Here is a 13,316-nt window from a genome sequence, read left to right as displayed (position 1 = left end):
CAGCTAAAAGAATGCGCACTGTCAAATGTCACAATGTTTAAAATTCAATAGCCAAAACTCTTCAGCATCGAGAGAAATTTGGATTGTTATTTAACATGTCCGATACATTATGTCCATAAACAATATGACCAAGTCTGGTGAAATTTGATACCAACTGCTTAAGGTGGGGAGAGGACAATATTTGTAGATGCCACGCTACAGAGGTGATCAGGTTTCATGGGCTGAACAAAACAATGACGGCAGGTCAGCTTCAACATTAGATAATTTTGTTCAACACACTTTCTCTGTTTTCTATCTTTCATACTAACTAAAATAAGGGATACCATTAGGTGAAAACAGTAGATACAAATATGATTGTTTCAGTATACGATATATATTTATACCACTGAGAAAACATCAGCCAAGTGAACACATGATGCAAACATTATGCGCTAGTGGTCAAGTAAAACTAACAAGCATTACGTGCGTGAATGACGTGTTACAAAAGACTGGGAAAGCTATGCTTTCACTTGACTGGAGAATGTAACGATTACGAAGTTTAAAATTGTGTTTTAGTTTTGTTCAATGTAGTCACATACACTAGAAAAACAGGTAGTCGTGTGAAAAGGATTTTCAGTATATACCTACAACTGGAATAGGGTTCATTATAACAGAATTTTACAACATTGTACGAAACGTTCTACTATTGAACAACATGAAAAATACTCTAGGATCACTCCCAATTTGTATACTGAGTACATCTAGAAACGCAACACTTGGTCTACATTCAATACTTTTAAACCGACCAGGTACCTGCATCATTCAGAAAATTAGCCATTATCTTCTCTCGGACTTGGGACCAATTGCATACGCTTTTTATACAAATGATTCCCATAGTTTTAATCGTTATAGACATAAGTTGCACATTAAAATAATGCAGAATATACAGTTATATCATACCATAAGTAGAATTCTTTCAGTAGAAAGATTCCCACATTTGGAAAACCACACCGCCCACGAACAGACTCATCAAAAATGTGCATGTGCTAATTTGACGCTTGCAGTAGAATCAAGCATCCAAGCAAATGCCGCCAGTGTTAATGATATACGAATATGCAAGCTATCAAAATATGACTACCCACTCATAGGAAGATTTTATGTGTCACGTTGACAGAGAAGAATAGCTATAGCTAAATTATTTATATATTTTATTTCTATTACCTTGGCATCTGAATGCACTGTATGTCGTATTGCCCACATACTGCCATTGCCTGCTAGAAGGACAAGTGCAATTCCATGCTCCTACTGTGTTTAGACAGGTACCATGCACGCAACGTACTTTTTTCTCATTTGAAGACATATCAGCACATTCATCTATATCTGAGTAAAAATACAATTTATCCATGATAGCCAGAATTGTCTCTAAATACGAAGATAAATAGCATTTTGTAAAGATACTTGTAAAACAAAACATTGTTTCAACAATAGCGAACAACTATCTAATTATAATTGGATGGTTGGCTGTAAGTAACTTTTTCCATATACATTATTACACTTACTAGGTTGGTACTACTGATGAAGAATTTCTTATCACTTTTAAACGTCTTTTAAATAGCATTATTATCGGAGTAATATAGTCCATTTAACATAATTATCGGATTATTAATGAGTGAGCATAGCTTTATGTGCATGCAGTTTCTGTCCACAGTTTGAGTTAACGAAGTCAAGCCATAATAGGACATATTCTGTTACGAAATAATTCTCATACACAGTTTTCATTTAGGCATCAACTTTGTCAATTTTATCAATTTAATACTTCAGAGAATAATACTTTCAATGTTTTGCAAGTATATATTATATATCGTGTATGGCTTAAATGAACTCGGGCCACGCATTACAACGCAATATAGATTATTTTGTCAACAATGCAATTCATGAATAAATACGCTGACTGACTACAAATTTATGATTCATTTGCAAAATTGTTGCAATATCTGATTTAAAAACAACCGATTTTTTAGTCTGTTATATCATTTAATTACTCATACCTTCACAAGACTTCTTGTATCGTAGGAAAGGTTTGTAACCAGGTTTACAGACACATTCAAAACCACCAAAAGTGTTGTTACAAAATGTACTTTTTGCATCGCAGTCAGTTCGATTTGGTATCATGCACAATCCGTTTTCTTGATCTGAAATAAAACAGTTTAACTTACAGAATTAGAACATAGCAGCAAGTAATATATATTTCTGACATGCTTTTGTTGACTACATAAGTTTCGGTAAAAGTTCACTCATAATTTTGAACAACCGTCGTACAAGAGGCTTTTATTTAATTTGCGAACGTGCACAAGAGTCCAGTCATGAAAAAAGTATCGCAAAACTTTCTGGTTGAATGTTATTGAATAATTCAGACTGACTCTGATCACTGAAAAAAACATACTTCTGGATTATGAGAAATGATGATAAACGACGATTTTACTAAATAAATATATTAACTAATTGTAAACAGACACAAGAATAAAATAAGCTACATGTTTCAAATGTTAAACTGATGCTAAAATATTAAGGCAGTAGGTCAGTAGGTCACATTCCTAGTCAATGAATGTCAGTTTTAAAGCGACTAACTAACACATTGAGAATTATATTTTATAAATGATTTATCACCGAAAGGCAAAATTCCAAAACTTTTTCATGATTATATTTACATGGATAATAATGAATGACCAGTTTATATTTTCCAGAATTACATTCGAATGTTTACAGTTTTTATCAAGAACTTTTATAAAGCGTTACAACGTTTTATTTTGTAAACACTGATAATACAGAACGAAACGCGAAGTCAGCATGATTTACGTTGCCTTATTTAGGTAAGAACCACTCTCGTACCGAATAACACTACCTAAATAACGGAGTGTTCCATTATTAAAAGTACACAAACATCGTTCACCGCAAAACCGAACTATAGGTAGCGCACAGTATTATGGCGCTTATGTGTGAAAACAAAACAATAACACAACTTCAAGTCAAAACACTAAGTTTACGATTAGTCAGTGACTTCTCGTTAGCCGAGCGGTTACGTTATTTGTGTTATATCGTTTCGTCGGGATCCTCAGTTTTTCAGTTTGCATTACATACTTTGTGTAAGTTTGTTTTTCTCTGGTTACTAATTTATTGTTTTGTTTCTTGTTTTCGTATAAAATTGGTAGTATCTATAAATCAATCAATCCTAAAATTTTTGCCGGGCAATGCTTTTATTAAAGTAAAGTGTAAGATTATTATAAAACTTATAAACCTAGCCCGTTCAGGTTTACAAAATATCAAAGGAAAGCTAAACAAACATTAGATCATATTAAATGTGGAGTGTATTTAGACATAATTACACGTCAATTGATTGTGACATATAATTTTAGTGTATATGTTAGAACTAGATTGACTAACTCGTTTTTTCTTCATTGAACAATAGTAAAGTAAAAATTAAAGACAGGGTCTGGGAATAGAACTCACAACGAAAAAGTATGACACGTACACCGTTATCACACTAGGACAACGAAAAATCACTGACTGCATCGTATACATACTACGTGTATTGACTTCATCATTTATGTTATTGTTATTTTTTTTTTTTTTTTTTTTCAAAATGTCATAAAAATGTGTGATACCTATATTGATAATCATCAGATGCTTGCTGACTGGAATTCCGTTTTTCATTAACCGGGAAACCCTTATCAGAAATTGTAGATGGATGTTTTATCTTTAATGCATAAGGGAAACGACGATTTTCATCAGACTTCGATGAAAAATACATTGTAAGAACATCGTATATGCAGAAAGTAGGTGAATACTAAAAAAATGTTTTAAAATCTGATATTATGATGTGTGTGTTCATCGCTTTAAGATCGGCGTGCAAAACTGTTTATGTCATCCAAATTTCAAGGCTGTATCGAAAAAGAAGAAAGTAGGTCAGCACAGTCAAGTGACCCCCAATCATTTGGGGTCATCAGGTATTTATGATAAAACGATCGAGGAGATATGATCTGATAATTTATTTGGTAGTTTACTGTATATAACTCATATAACAAGTGACCCCCAGGGTGAGGCCTCTTTTCACCCTAGGGGTAAAATTTGAACAATTTTGTTAGAGATCCATTAGGCAATGCTACATACCAAATATCAAAGGCCTAGGCCTTGAACTTTCAGACAATAAAATAATATTTTTCTCTTATATAAGTCTATGTTAAATTTTGGACCTTTAGTGCAGGGCCTATTTTCAACCTAGTGGCATAATTTGAACATGTTTGGTAGTTGACCACTAGGCAGTGCAACATATCAAGTATCAAAAGCCTATGCCTTGCGGTTTTTTTAAAGATATTTTTCCTACATAGGTCTGGCCCCTGGGTGGGGCCCTTTTTCAACTCAGGGAAATAATTTGAATAATCTTGGTAGAAGAGCATTATGCTAAGCAACAGACCAAATATCAAAATCTTAGGCCCGGCAGTTTCAGACAAGAAGGTTGTTATTTTTTCCCTACAAATGCCTCTTTTCGCTATTTCAACCGAAGCTAACACTGCTTGAAAATTCTGAGTGTGATATTTGAGTCTCTGAAAATCACATTAATAGCACCCTTAACCCTGTATATACTTTTTGTGAATGACTTACCATCATATACGTGAAAATCTGCAACATCTGCTTGTAACTCGAAATTGGCAATTTTAATTGTTGTTTTATTTGTGGATTCGATATATGATGAAAAGGTTTTTTGCAAAGCTGTTGTTAACTTTTCAGCATCTGTTGTCTTCGTTTCATTTTTCTGTATGTTGACAATGTACTCTGCCTGTACTTTATTATATTTACTATCTTCTCTTTTACGACGATTACCACTGTAAAAAGTTATATTTCATACACATAAATGCATCATCATCTTCAGAAAACATATTATATATTATGGTTATCGAAGTATTACTTATTTTTCCCATTAAACGTTTTGAAAGAATGCCGATTGAGTAGAACAACATTTTTTTAACATTTCATTATGGAAACAATATCAAAATTGTCAACAATTTCAATATCCTTCAAAGGAGTACAAAGATATGGCTAAATGAACCTTTATATCATCGTTACAAAAGTTGAACGTTGCGTTTCGCATGCTGTTTCATTATGAAATGCAATCGTGTCAAACAAGTATGAAAATATAAAAACGGGAGTAAAATGAGGGAATGAAATCCTGTCTGTCAGAAGACTTTAATCTCTTAATTTTCCCTGTTCAAATAATATTAGTAAACAAAATCTTTTCTGCATCCAGATTTACGAATGCCTTAGATTAGGCATAGATCAAGAATGAAACATTATATTATAATATAATATATTGTCTCAACTTTATTTCCCCTTTTCAGGAATTGATAATGTAATCATTGTGAAGTTCACAGTGACATCAGTAAGTACTATAATTGTCTATTTGAAAAAAAATGGAGACAGCAGAGTTAAGAAAATTAAAAGTAGATATTGTAGAATATGTTAAGAAATAAGTCATATAACATATAAAAATGTATTAAGCACTTATAGGTAGCCAATTTAGCTGGAGCTTATAGCCGGTTTTAACATACACAAGGTAAGTTTAGCCTACATTCGATAGTTTCCATTTTTGTGCGTAAAGTGTCAGAGACAATTGGATATATCAATATATTGTACAAGAACCTATAATTCTAATTGTTGATATTTGACATTTAATATGTCGTTTCAATTTTCAGGAAAATTTAAGAAAATCTGTAGTTTGGAAAGAAACTTCTAGATGTGCTTTTAAACTAAAATGCTTAAATTGAGCTGTCTCTGATAAAAGATAACTAACCACAAGTATTTAGCATTCTTTCATGATTCGATTTGATTATCTGTTGAACAAAGTAGAAAATAAAGCTATTTTATTCTGCAATAAACAAAGGTTGACGCGCGGACCGGTAACAGAGCATTATAACATCATTTAAGGCGTCAAATTGCCACATGACGTCCGCTACATTACTCCTCGGGTAAATGATAATGACAACAAGGCAGTCTGAAAGACAGTTAAATCCCCCGCCACTGTTATATATAGTAAAAGGTTAAACCTTCGACCTTGAGCTGTGACCTTGACCTTGAACTGACATGACTGACTCGTAAATTCTGCAAATTGTCTTGATGAGGTTATCATTTGATCAAAGTTTCATGAAAATCCTTTATGGGGTTTAAGAGATACATAGCTCAAACCTTTGACCTTGAGTGGACATGGCTGACTCAAGTGTTCTTGATAAGGTGACCATTTGACCCAAGTTTGATAACCCCCCGTCATTATTCTATAGAAAAAGGTGACCCCCGGCCATAGTATTATGACCTCCAGATCATAGTACTATGACTCCCCCACGTGAAGTAAACTGAACCTCACGAAGAATATTGACTCCCATAAAAAAACGACCCCCGGTCATTTGGTCAAATTTAGTGATAACTCATGTATCTAAGGCCTAATTGCTGCATTTTATGCCCCCCACTCAGGGGGAGGGGGCATATAGATTTGCCCTTGTCCGTCCGTCCGTCCTTCCGTTTGACCATTAGCCCCAGATACCATCACTTGACACAGAAATCAGAGCATTCCGCAACGGGAAAAGAGATTCTATTTCTAGACGCTGTATCTTGGTGTATACATTTTTTTTTCAGGAAAATAAAAATTCACAATACGTTCACAAAACACACCAGTGTCAATAACTTCGGAATGAAGTAATTCTTCAGAAGAAAACTGCACAAGAAATAGTAAAGGCCATTTATGGCCAAAATGCCAAATAAAGGGAAAAAAAAACTCGCAAAGAATTGATTTTTTTGTGTTAGTATTAGACAAGGTGTATGCAACAACATATAAAGAGTATAGAAAAGTATCATGATGCAAAATGTCTATTTTTGGGGTTAAAATGTTTAAAATATTAACGAAACTGCAGATTTCTGGAATCGGCTCATAACAACAGATTTATGCATGTAACGAGGTCCAACTTTTGCACTACATTAGATTATCATATTTTGCAAAATGTAAACTAATTAGAAATTTAGACGAAAACAAAATGGCGTCATAAATCCAATATGGCCGCCATAAAAACTACATTTAAACCAGAATTGTCGTCGATTTTATGTCAAAATGTCAAATTGTCTCATATCATTGCTTTTACATTATAATAAGCTGGTTATTGTTAGTAACAGTATGCAGTTTACCTAAGATGGAAAACATACTTCCAGCAGAATCAGTTCGGGGCAATAGTGAAGTATACAGACAAAATTGCCGAGTCATTCGGCAGTAGAAATTGTCGTAAAGCAGCAATAACTTCCTTATTTATTAACAAAATATATTAGTATGGGTACTTTTCTTTCTTAGTAAGATCATTTCCCACCTGATAATCATGGTTTTGAGGCAAAATTACATTAAAAGTTGTTTTCAGTTAATTTTCTTTTTCATTAAATAGGAAAATGGCACGAAAAATATGGTAGATTCAATAGTCCTCAGCCTTTTTCTTCCTTTTCTTTAGCTCTGTAGAGCTATTTTCCTTATATTTTGCAATTATTTTTCTGAAATGACACGGCAGATCTATGCTTGACGTGTAGGTAGCATTTTCACAATGAAAAATATAACATGACAGAATTTGTCATGGAAACGTATACCGTACACTACCGCTACAATCTGGGGTCTCATTTTCAGCTGATTTTGCAATTTGTGTGTTTGACTGAAAATATTTTTTCTTGCATAAAACATAACCCCCACTTTTCTTTTGATTTTTATTCAGCACTGATAATACTCTTCAAGAAAATGTAAGTTACAGACATTCTAAATTGGTCCCGATGTGTGCTGCGGCCATTGGAAATATTTCAATTTTATATAGTATAAAGACGAACAGCTATTTAGTGTGTTATAACCTTATAAACGACTTGGGTTAATAACAGTCATAGCTGGATCTCAGCATCACACGTTATGTTATATACAATCGTATAGTAAAAGAGAACAAACTATTTGTTAGATCAAGTACTCGTGTATTCAATGTAAAATATGTTCGAATTAGGACCAATCAGAAACAGGAATCATACATAGCACAAGTCAAAGCACACCTCTGCTAGGGTATAGATAAGTAGATGAATTACAATGAAGTCATTCTATATCCACACATCAAGGATTCAACTTATTATTTATCCCAGTACCTTGAAAAAAGAGCTGTTGCAGCTATACTGTCAGGGCAGATAAATTATATAAAAAAGACGTTTGAGACTGAAGAAGAGTTGCGGTATTGTTACTAGGTTTCGAGCGTTAAGGCCAGCGCATGGAAATTAAACCTTTACGGGATAGACGAGAGCAAATACAGGCTGATGATCGGAAATCTGAGACAGAGACGTTTGGTTTGGTATTCTTCTGAGTCAGTAAGACAACAAGGTTCAACGTTATCGGCGAAGTACAGTCAAGGCATTCGGGTCATTTTAAGGCTATATTTTATAGCATATAAGCGCTAAGCATCCAGGAATTAAGGCAATCATATTAAGTTGCAGCTTCATGTAAGAGAACACCCGCTGAACATCTATGCGAAAGGATACTCGTATGTTGTCGATTCAAAGACATTGGCTGACAGGAACTTCAAAAAAAAAAAAGAAGAAAAAAAAGTCAAACACAGTATTCCCAGCCTATAGGAGTTTGAGCTGATTACCATTAGTTGAAGGTTGTTTGTTTGAAACATTGAGTGATTCGCCTGATCCCTGAAATCATTACAGCCATGAATCATTTAGGCGAGGTAGCCAGAGAAAAAATCATTTATATGGTCTCACCAGCTCTACGTTTTAACACAGGACAGTCACCACAGCGACTGGAACCATTACATTGTTCAAAATATTAAAGGCGTAAGCATTTTCCTGTGCCATAGAACTCGTATCCTGATATTTACATATGTTATGTGGAAGTATTGTTATGATATAGATTTCTATGCTATTGAGAATTGTACTTCAGTAAAATGTATTCAATTAATGTTTTTGTTAAAGGTTAGGACACACTTAATAGCTGTTCTTCTTTTATTCTTTATGAAATTCACATATTCCCAATCACTGCAGCGCACATCAGGACATATTTTAAGTGTCTGTAACTTATATATTTTCTTGCAGAATATTGTCAATACTGAATAAAATGAAAAAGGAAAGCAGGGGTCATGCCTGATGCAGAAAAAATATTTTCAGTCAAACACACAAACTGCAAAATATTAGCTAAACAATGAGATCCCATGTATGATCTAAGTCAACATGACACATTCTGTAGTGTTATTATTTTATTATGAAAATGCTGCCTACATGTCAAGCATAGATCTATCATTTGATTTCAGCAAATATTGCAAAGAAAATAAGGAAAATAGCTCCCAAGAGCAAACAATGAGGACTATGTGAATCTGTCATTATGCGACTACAATTTTTTGACCATTTTCCTATTAAGTGTCTGTATGCTTATAAGAAAAAAACTTTTTTCTCTATGATTGTGCCAGTTTCATTTGAAATGTACAAAAACCTAAATACAAGGTTTTAGTTTATACCAACAATTTCTAAGGTTTTATGGCAATTTCAGTAACGTGTGACAACTCGTCAAACTTCGGCAAAAATAGATGTCACAGCATAATTTTCAATCAGTTATCATAACTGTAGCCTACTTTTGCCCAGTTTTGTCATTTTCTACTGTGATCTGCTTCACTGTCAGGGTAAATTACACATTTAAACTGTAAAATATGTTCAACTGTACCTCCAACTACTAGAAATTAGCAATCGTTTGGATACCAAAATGCAGTTTTGAGAAAAAATACTGTGCATACACACAAATACATTGAAAATGTGGTCTTTTTGTGTTTATCAATATTAAATTTTAAAGCAAAATTGCAATAAAATTGTCATCTTCTATCAAATTCTAATCTAAGTAGACATTTCCCATCCTCATCTGGCCAGATTTCAATTTTCAGCAATGTTCCCATGTATGTTATAGCACACTAAATAGCTGTTCTTCATTATTCTATATAAAATTGTCATATTTCCAATGGCTGCAGCACACATCAGGACCTACTTTAAATGTCTGAATCTTACATTCTCTTGACGAATATTGTCAGTGCTGAATAAAAATCAGAAAAAATTGGGGTCATGTTTGATGCAAGAAAAATATTTTCAGTCAAACCATTTTAACCGCCATTTTCTTATTCGGGGTCTGTATTGTCTAAATGACCCTGTGGCGGCCATTTTGTGTGTTTTTAAATAAAATGTGTGTATCTTCTATGATGCTGATCATTTTTCACACTATTTGAACTTTGTGAACTACTTAAACGGTTTTCCTGTGTAATGAAAATTTAATGGCGGCCATCTTGGATTTTGGCGGCCATCTTGGATTTTTTTTCAAATAATCATCAGCTTAATTTTTTTGTGTTATAATTCTCTACTACCATGCAAAATTTCCTGTTTCTTAATAAAAATATTAACATCATTATGGGTCGATTCCAGAAATTCACAGTTTCAATTATATTTTTAAACATTTTACCCCAAAAAATGCATTTTGCACCATGATAACATTATATACTTTTAGTATGCTGTTACATGCATATTGTATAATGCTGTCACCAAAAATCAATTATTTGCGAGTTTTTTCCCCTTTTTTTCATAAATGGCCTTTTCTAAAACTGCTAGCATAGAACTTAGTATTAATAGAAGTTGCAATACTTAGCAGTGGCAGTAAAGTACGGTAGCGGCAACAATAGAAAGTAGTAGTAGTAGTAGTAGTAGTAGTGGCAGTGGTAGTGGCAGTTAGTGGCAGTTGTAGTAGCAGCAGCAGCACCAGCAGCAGCAGAGGAATAAGTAACAGCAACAACAGCAGCAGGAGAAGAAGAGGCAGATGTATTAGTGGAAGCAGGTATAGTAGTATCAGTAGTAGCAGTTGTAGTAGTAGTAGTAGAAGTAGTAGTAGTAGTAGTAGAAGAAGAAGAAGAAGTACATGTAGTAATAGCAATAGAAGTAGCGGCACCAGTAGTAGTAGTACAATCAAAATGTTAACTATTGGCAATGGAGGGTATTAGAGTTGTAGATCTAGTAAAATTATCCGTTAGGTTTGGTGGGGATCACTTTTTGATAGATATTATCGTCGAAAGTCTTTTTAGGAGCCGGTGTTTTACACGGAAAGAGTAACTTTTTTAAATAGAATAATGTCCGGGAATCGATATTGTATGAGAGTTCGAATGTAGTAATGTCGACAGTGAGTATTTTACATGGAAGGAGTCACTTTTTCTATAGAATAATAACCGGGGTCGTTATTCTATGAGATTCGAAGGGAGTCATCTTTAGGGAGTCAGTATTTTACTTGGAGGGGTCGATTTTCTATAGAATAATGACCGAGGAGCATGTCAGAATGGCAGTGATTTATCGTTTAATTTACCACGGCTCATCCTTCAGATGCTTCCCTATTTAACCGCTCGGGCTAACGCCCTCGTGGATCAAATTCCTACGCATCTGAACTCTGAACCGCGGTAAAGTAGACGATAAACCACTCGAAGGCCTTGAACATTTGTTAAAAAAAAATATGAAGTGACTTGAAGAAATATTTTTACAAGTATAGTGCTAGAGGCCTAGTATTTCAATAACCGATATGCAATATATTTAAACCTACCCCAAAACTAAAAATATTCTGATGACTTCGACACTCTTAAAGCCAGGTACTCCTTTACCATTGTTGTTTCCACTGAATGCTTCTGTAAGCTTAAATATAAGAAAGCTGAGCAGCACCATGAGAAAACAACCAATATAGTGCATTTACCAGCATGGATCCATACAAACCTGATAAACGCACAGTCTCGTCAGGATCCATGATGTTCATTAACCGTTTCTCTAATTGCAATAGGCTCTGAAATAGAACAACACGGATCCTGACCAGACTGCGCGGATAAGCAGGCTGGTCTCGATCCATGCTGATCGCAAATACACTATGTTGGCTTTCTCATAGTGCGGCTCATTTGAAGATTTTAATTTTCAAAAAATATATGACATGAACTTTTTTCAACATAATTATCCCTATAAAAATTATATAGAATTAAATTACAACATTAAGCTATAAATTATTGATCACAAATACGTTAGATATGTTAGATTATATAGAGAAAAAAAAAACTAATTTCTTCGAAACAAAGGTACGACGTTAAAAAGTTTTCAAACAAATGCAAATAAGCGATCCCGTACTTGTGTCATATACGGGGAGAAAATACGAAACTGTATTTTTTATTATACGGGCTACGGACTAGTCCCGTATATGCATGGTATACGCAATATACGGATCCCGTACTTGTGTCATATACGGAATGTATTTGCATCTGATATACGGGGATATACGAACCTGTAGATTTTGATATACGGGCCAGGTTTTTCCCCGTTTATGCAAGATATGCAGAGTATACAGATTCCATATTTGTGTCACATTTAGACTGAATTTGGTTTTCGTATTCGGGGAATTCACGGACCAGTATTTCTAAAAGATACATTTACCAGACTTTTCCCGTATATGCATGTATAGTATACAAATCCCGTATTTTTCTTTTATGTAAACTGATTTTGTATATGGGCACACACTGAAAGATGACAAAATGAATGTCGGTGATACCTACAGCAGAATACGGTATGTTAGAAAAAAGCAAGACAAAGACAGGGTATGAGAAAAAAATCATATTGTTATTAATTGGAGACATGTCAGATTAAACTAACATTTTATTCAACTTAAATACTTTTTAAATCAGTTTTTCAAACGGTTATGAATCATTTTCATTTCTTGTCCAAATGAAATAAGCAGAATTAAAACGTGAGTAATCACACCAAGCATTTCTTTATATTATTATATGTTCATTTCTGATTGAAAAACTAGCAATTCGCACACTTAATTCTGCGCGGTTGACTCAACAAATCAGTTGAGTATCACTTCTTTTACTATTGTCTGTACATGTTTTCGTTATTCCCATGAATGCTGATTACCGCTATAGGCTTTTCGATTTGCCGTCTTCTAAAAAGAGCAGTACAACCCTCCTAATGTCCGAAGATGTACTTTAAAAAGACGCATGTTGGTTCTGTACTGGAACACGATATGTAAGCAGGTTACAAATGATGAACCACATGGAAATATTCAGTTTCCTGATCTCAATAAGTATAAGCTTTTATCTGTTGTTACGAATGTCACTGAGAACGAATGGCTCATCCGGGCTGTCTGTCTGCATCTGTTGATCAAACTAGTAGAAACTTCACACATAAGTATATTCTCTATCGTGAAAATAAATAGTCGTCCCGTTTTCTGATTCCAG

The 13,316-nt window shown here is 34.1% G+C and overlaps 1 protein-coding gene across 1 annotated transcript; it reads right to left on the bottom strand.

The window, feature by feature from the left end:
- Positions 1-1,174: 1,174 nt before the first annotated feature.
- Positions 1,175-11,763, bottom strand: LOC128551292 (uncharacterized). The gene is made up of 4 exons (XM_053532084.1): positions 11,645-11,763; positions 4,639-4,859; positions 2,028-2,171; positions 1,175-1,359 (listed from the first exon to the last, which is right to left on the bottom strand). The coding sequence occupies exons 1-4, from the start codon at positions 11,761-11,763 to the stop codon at positions 1,175-1,177; spliced, it is 669 nt and encodes a 222-aa protein (XP_053388059.1).
- Between the last annotated feature and the right edge of the window lie 1,553 nt (positions 11,764-13,316).

This window comes from Mercenaria mercenaria, chromosome 19, assembly GCF_021730395.1.
Source record: "Mercenaria mercenaria strain notata chromosome 19, MADL_Memer_1, whole genome shotgun sequence".
Classification (NCBI taxonomy): Eukaryota; Metazoa; Mollusca; class Bivalvia; order Venerida; family Veneridae; genus Mercenaria; species Mercenaria mercenaria.
The sequence above is the reverse complement of the archived record's forward strand: the minus strand, read 5'-3'. Positions and strand labels throughout refer to the sequence as shown.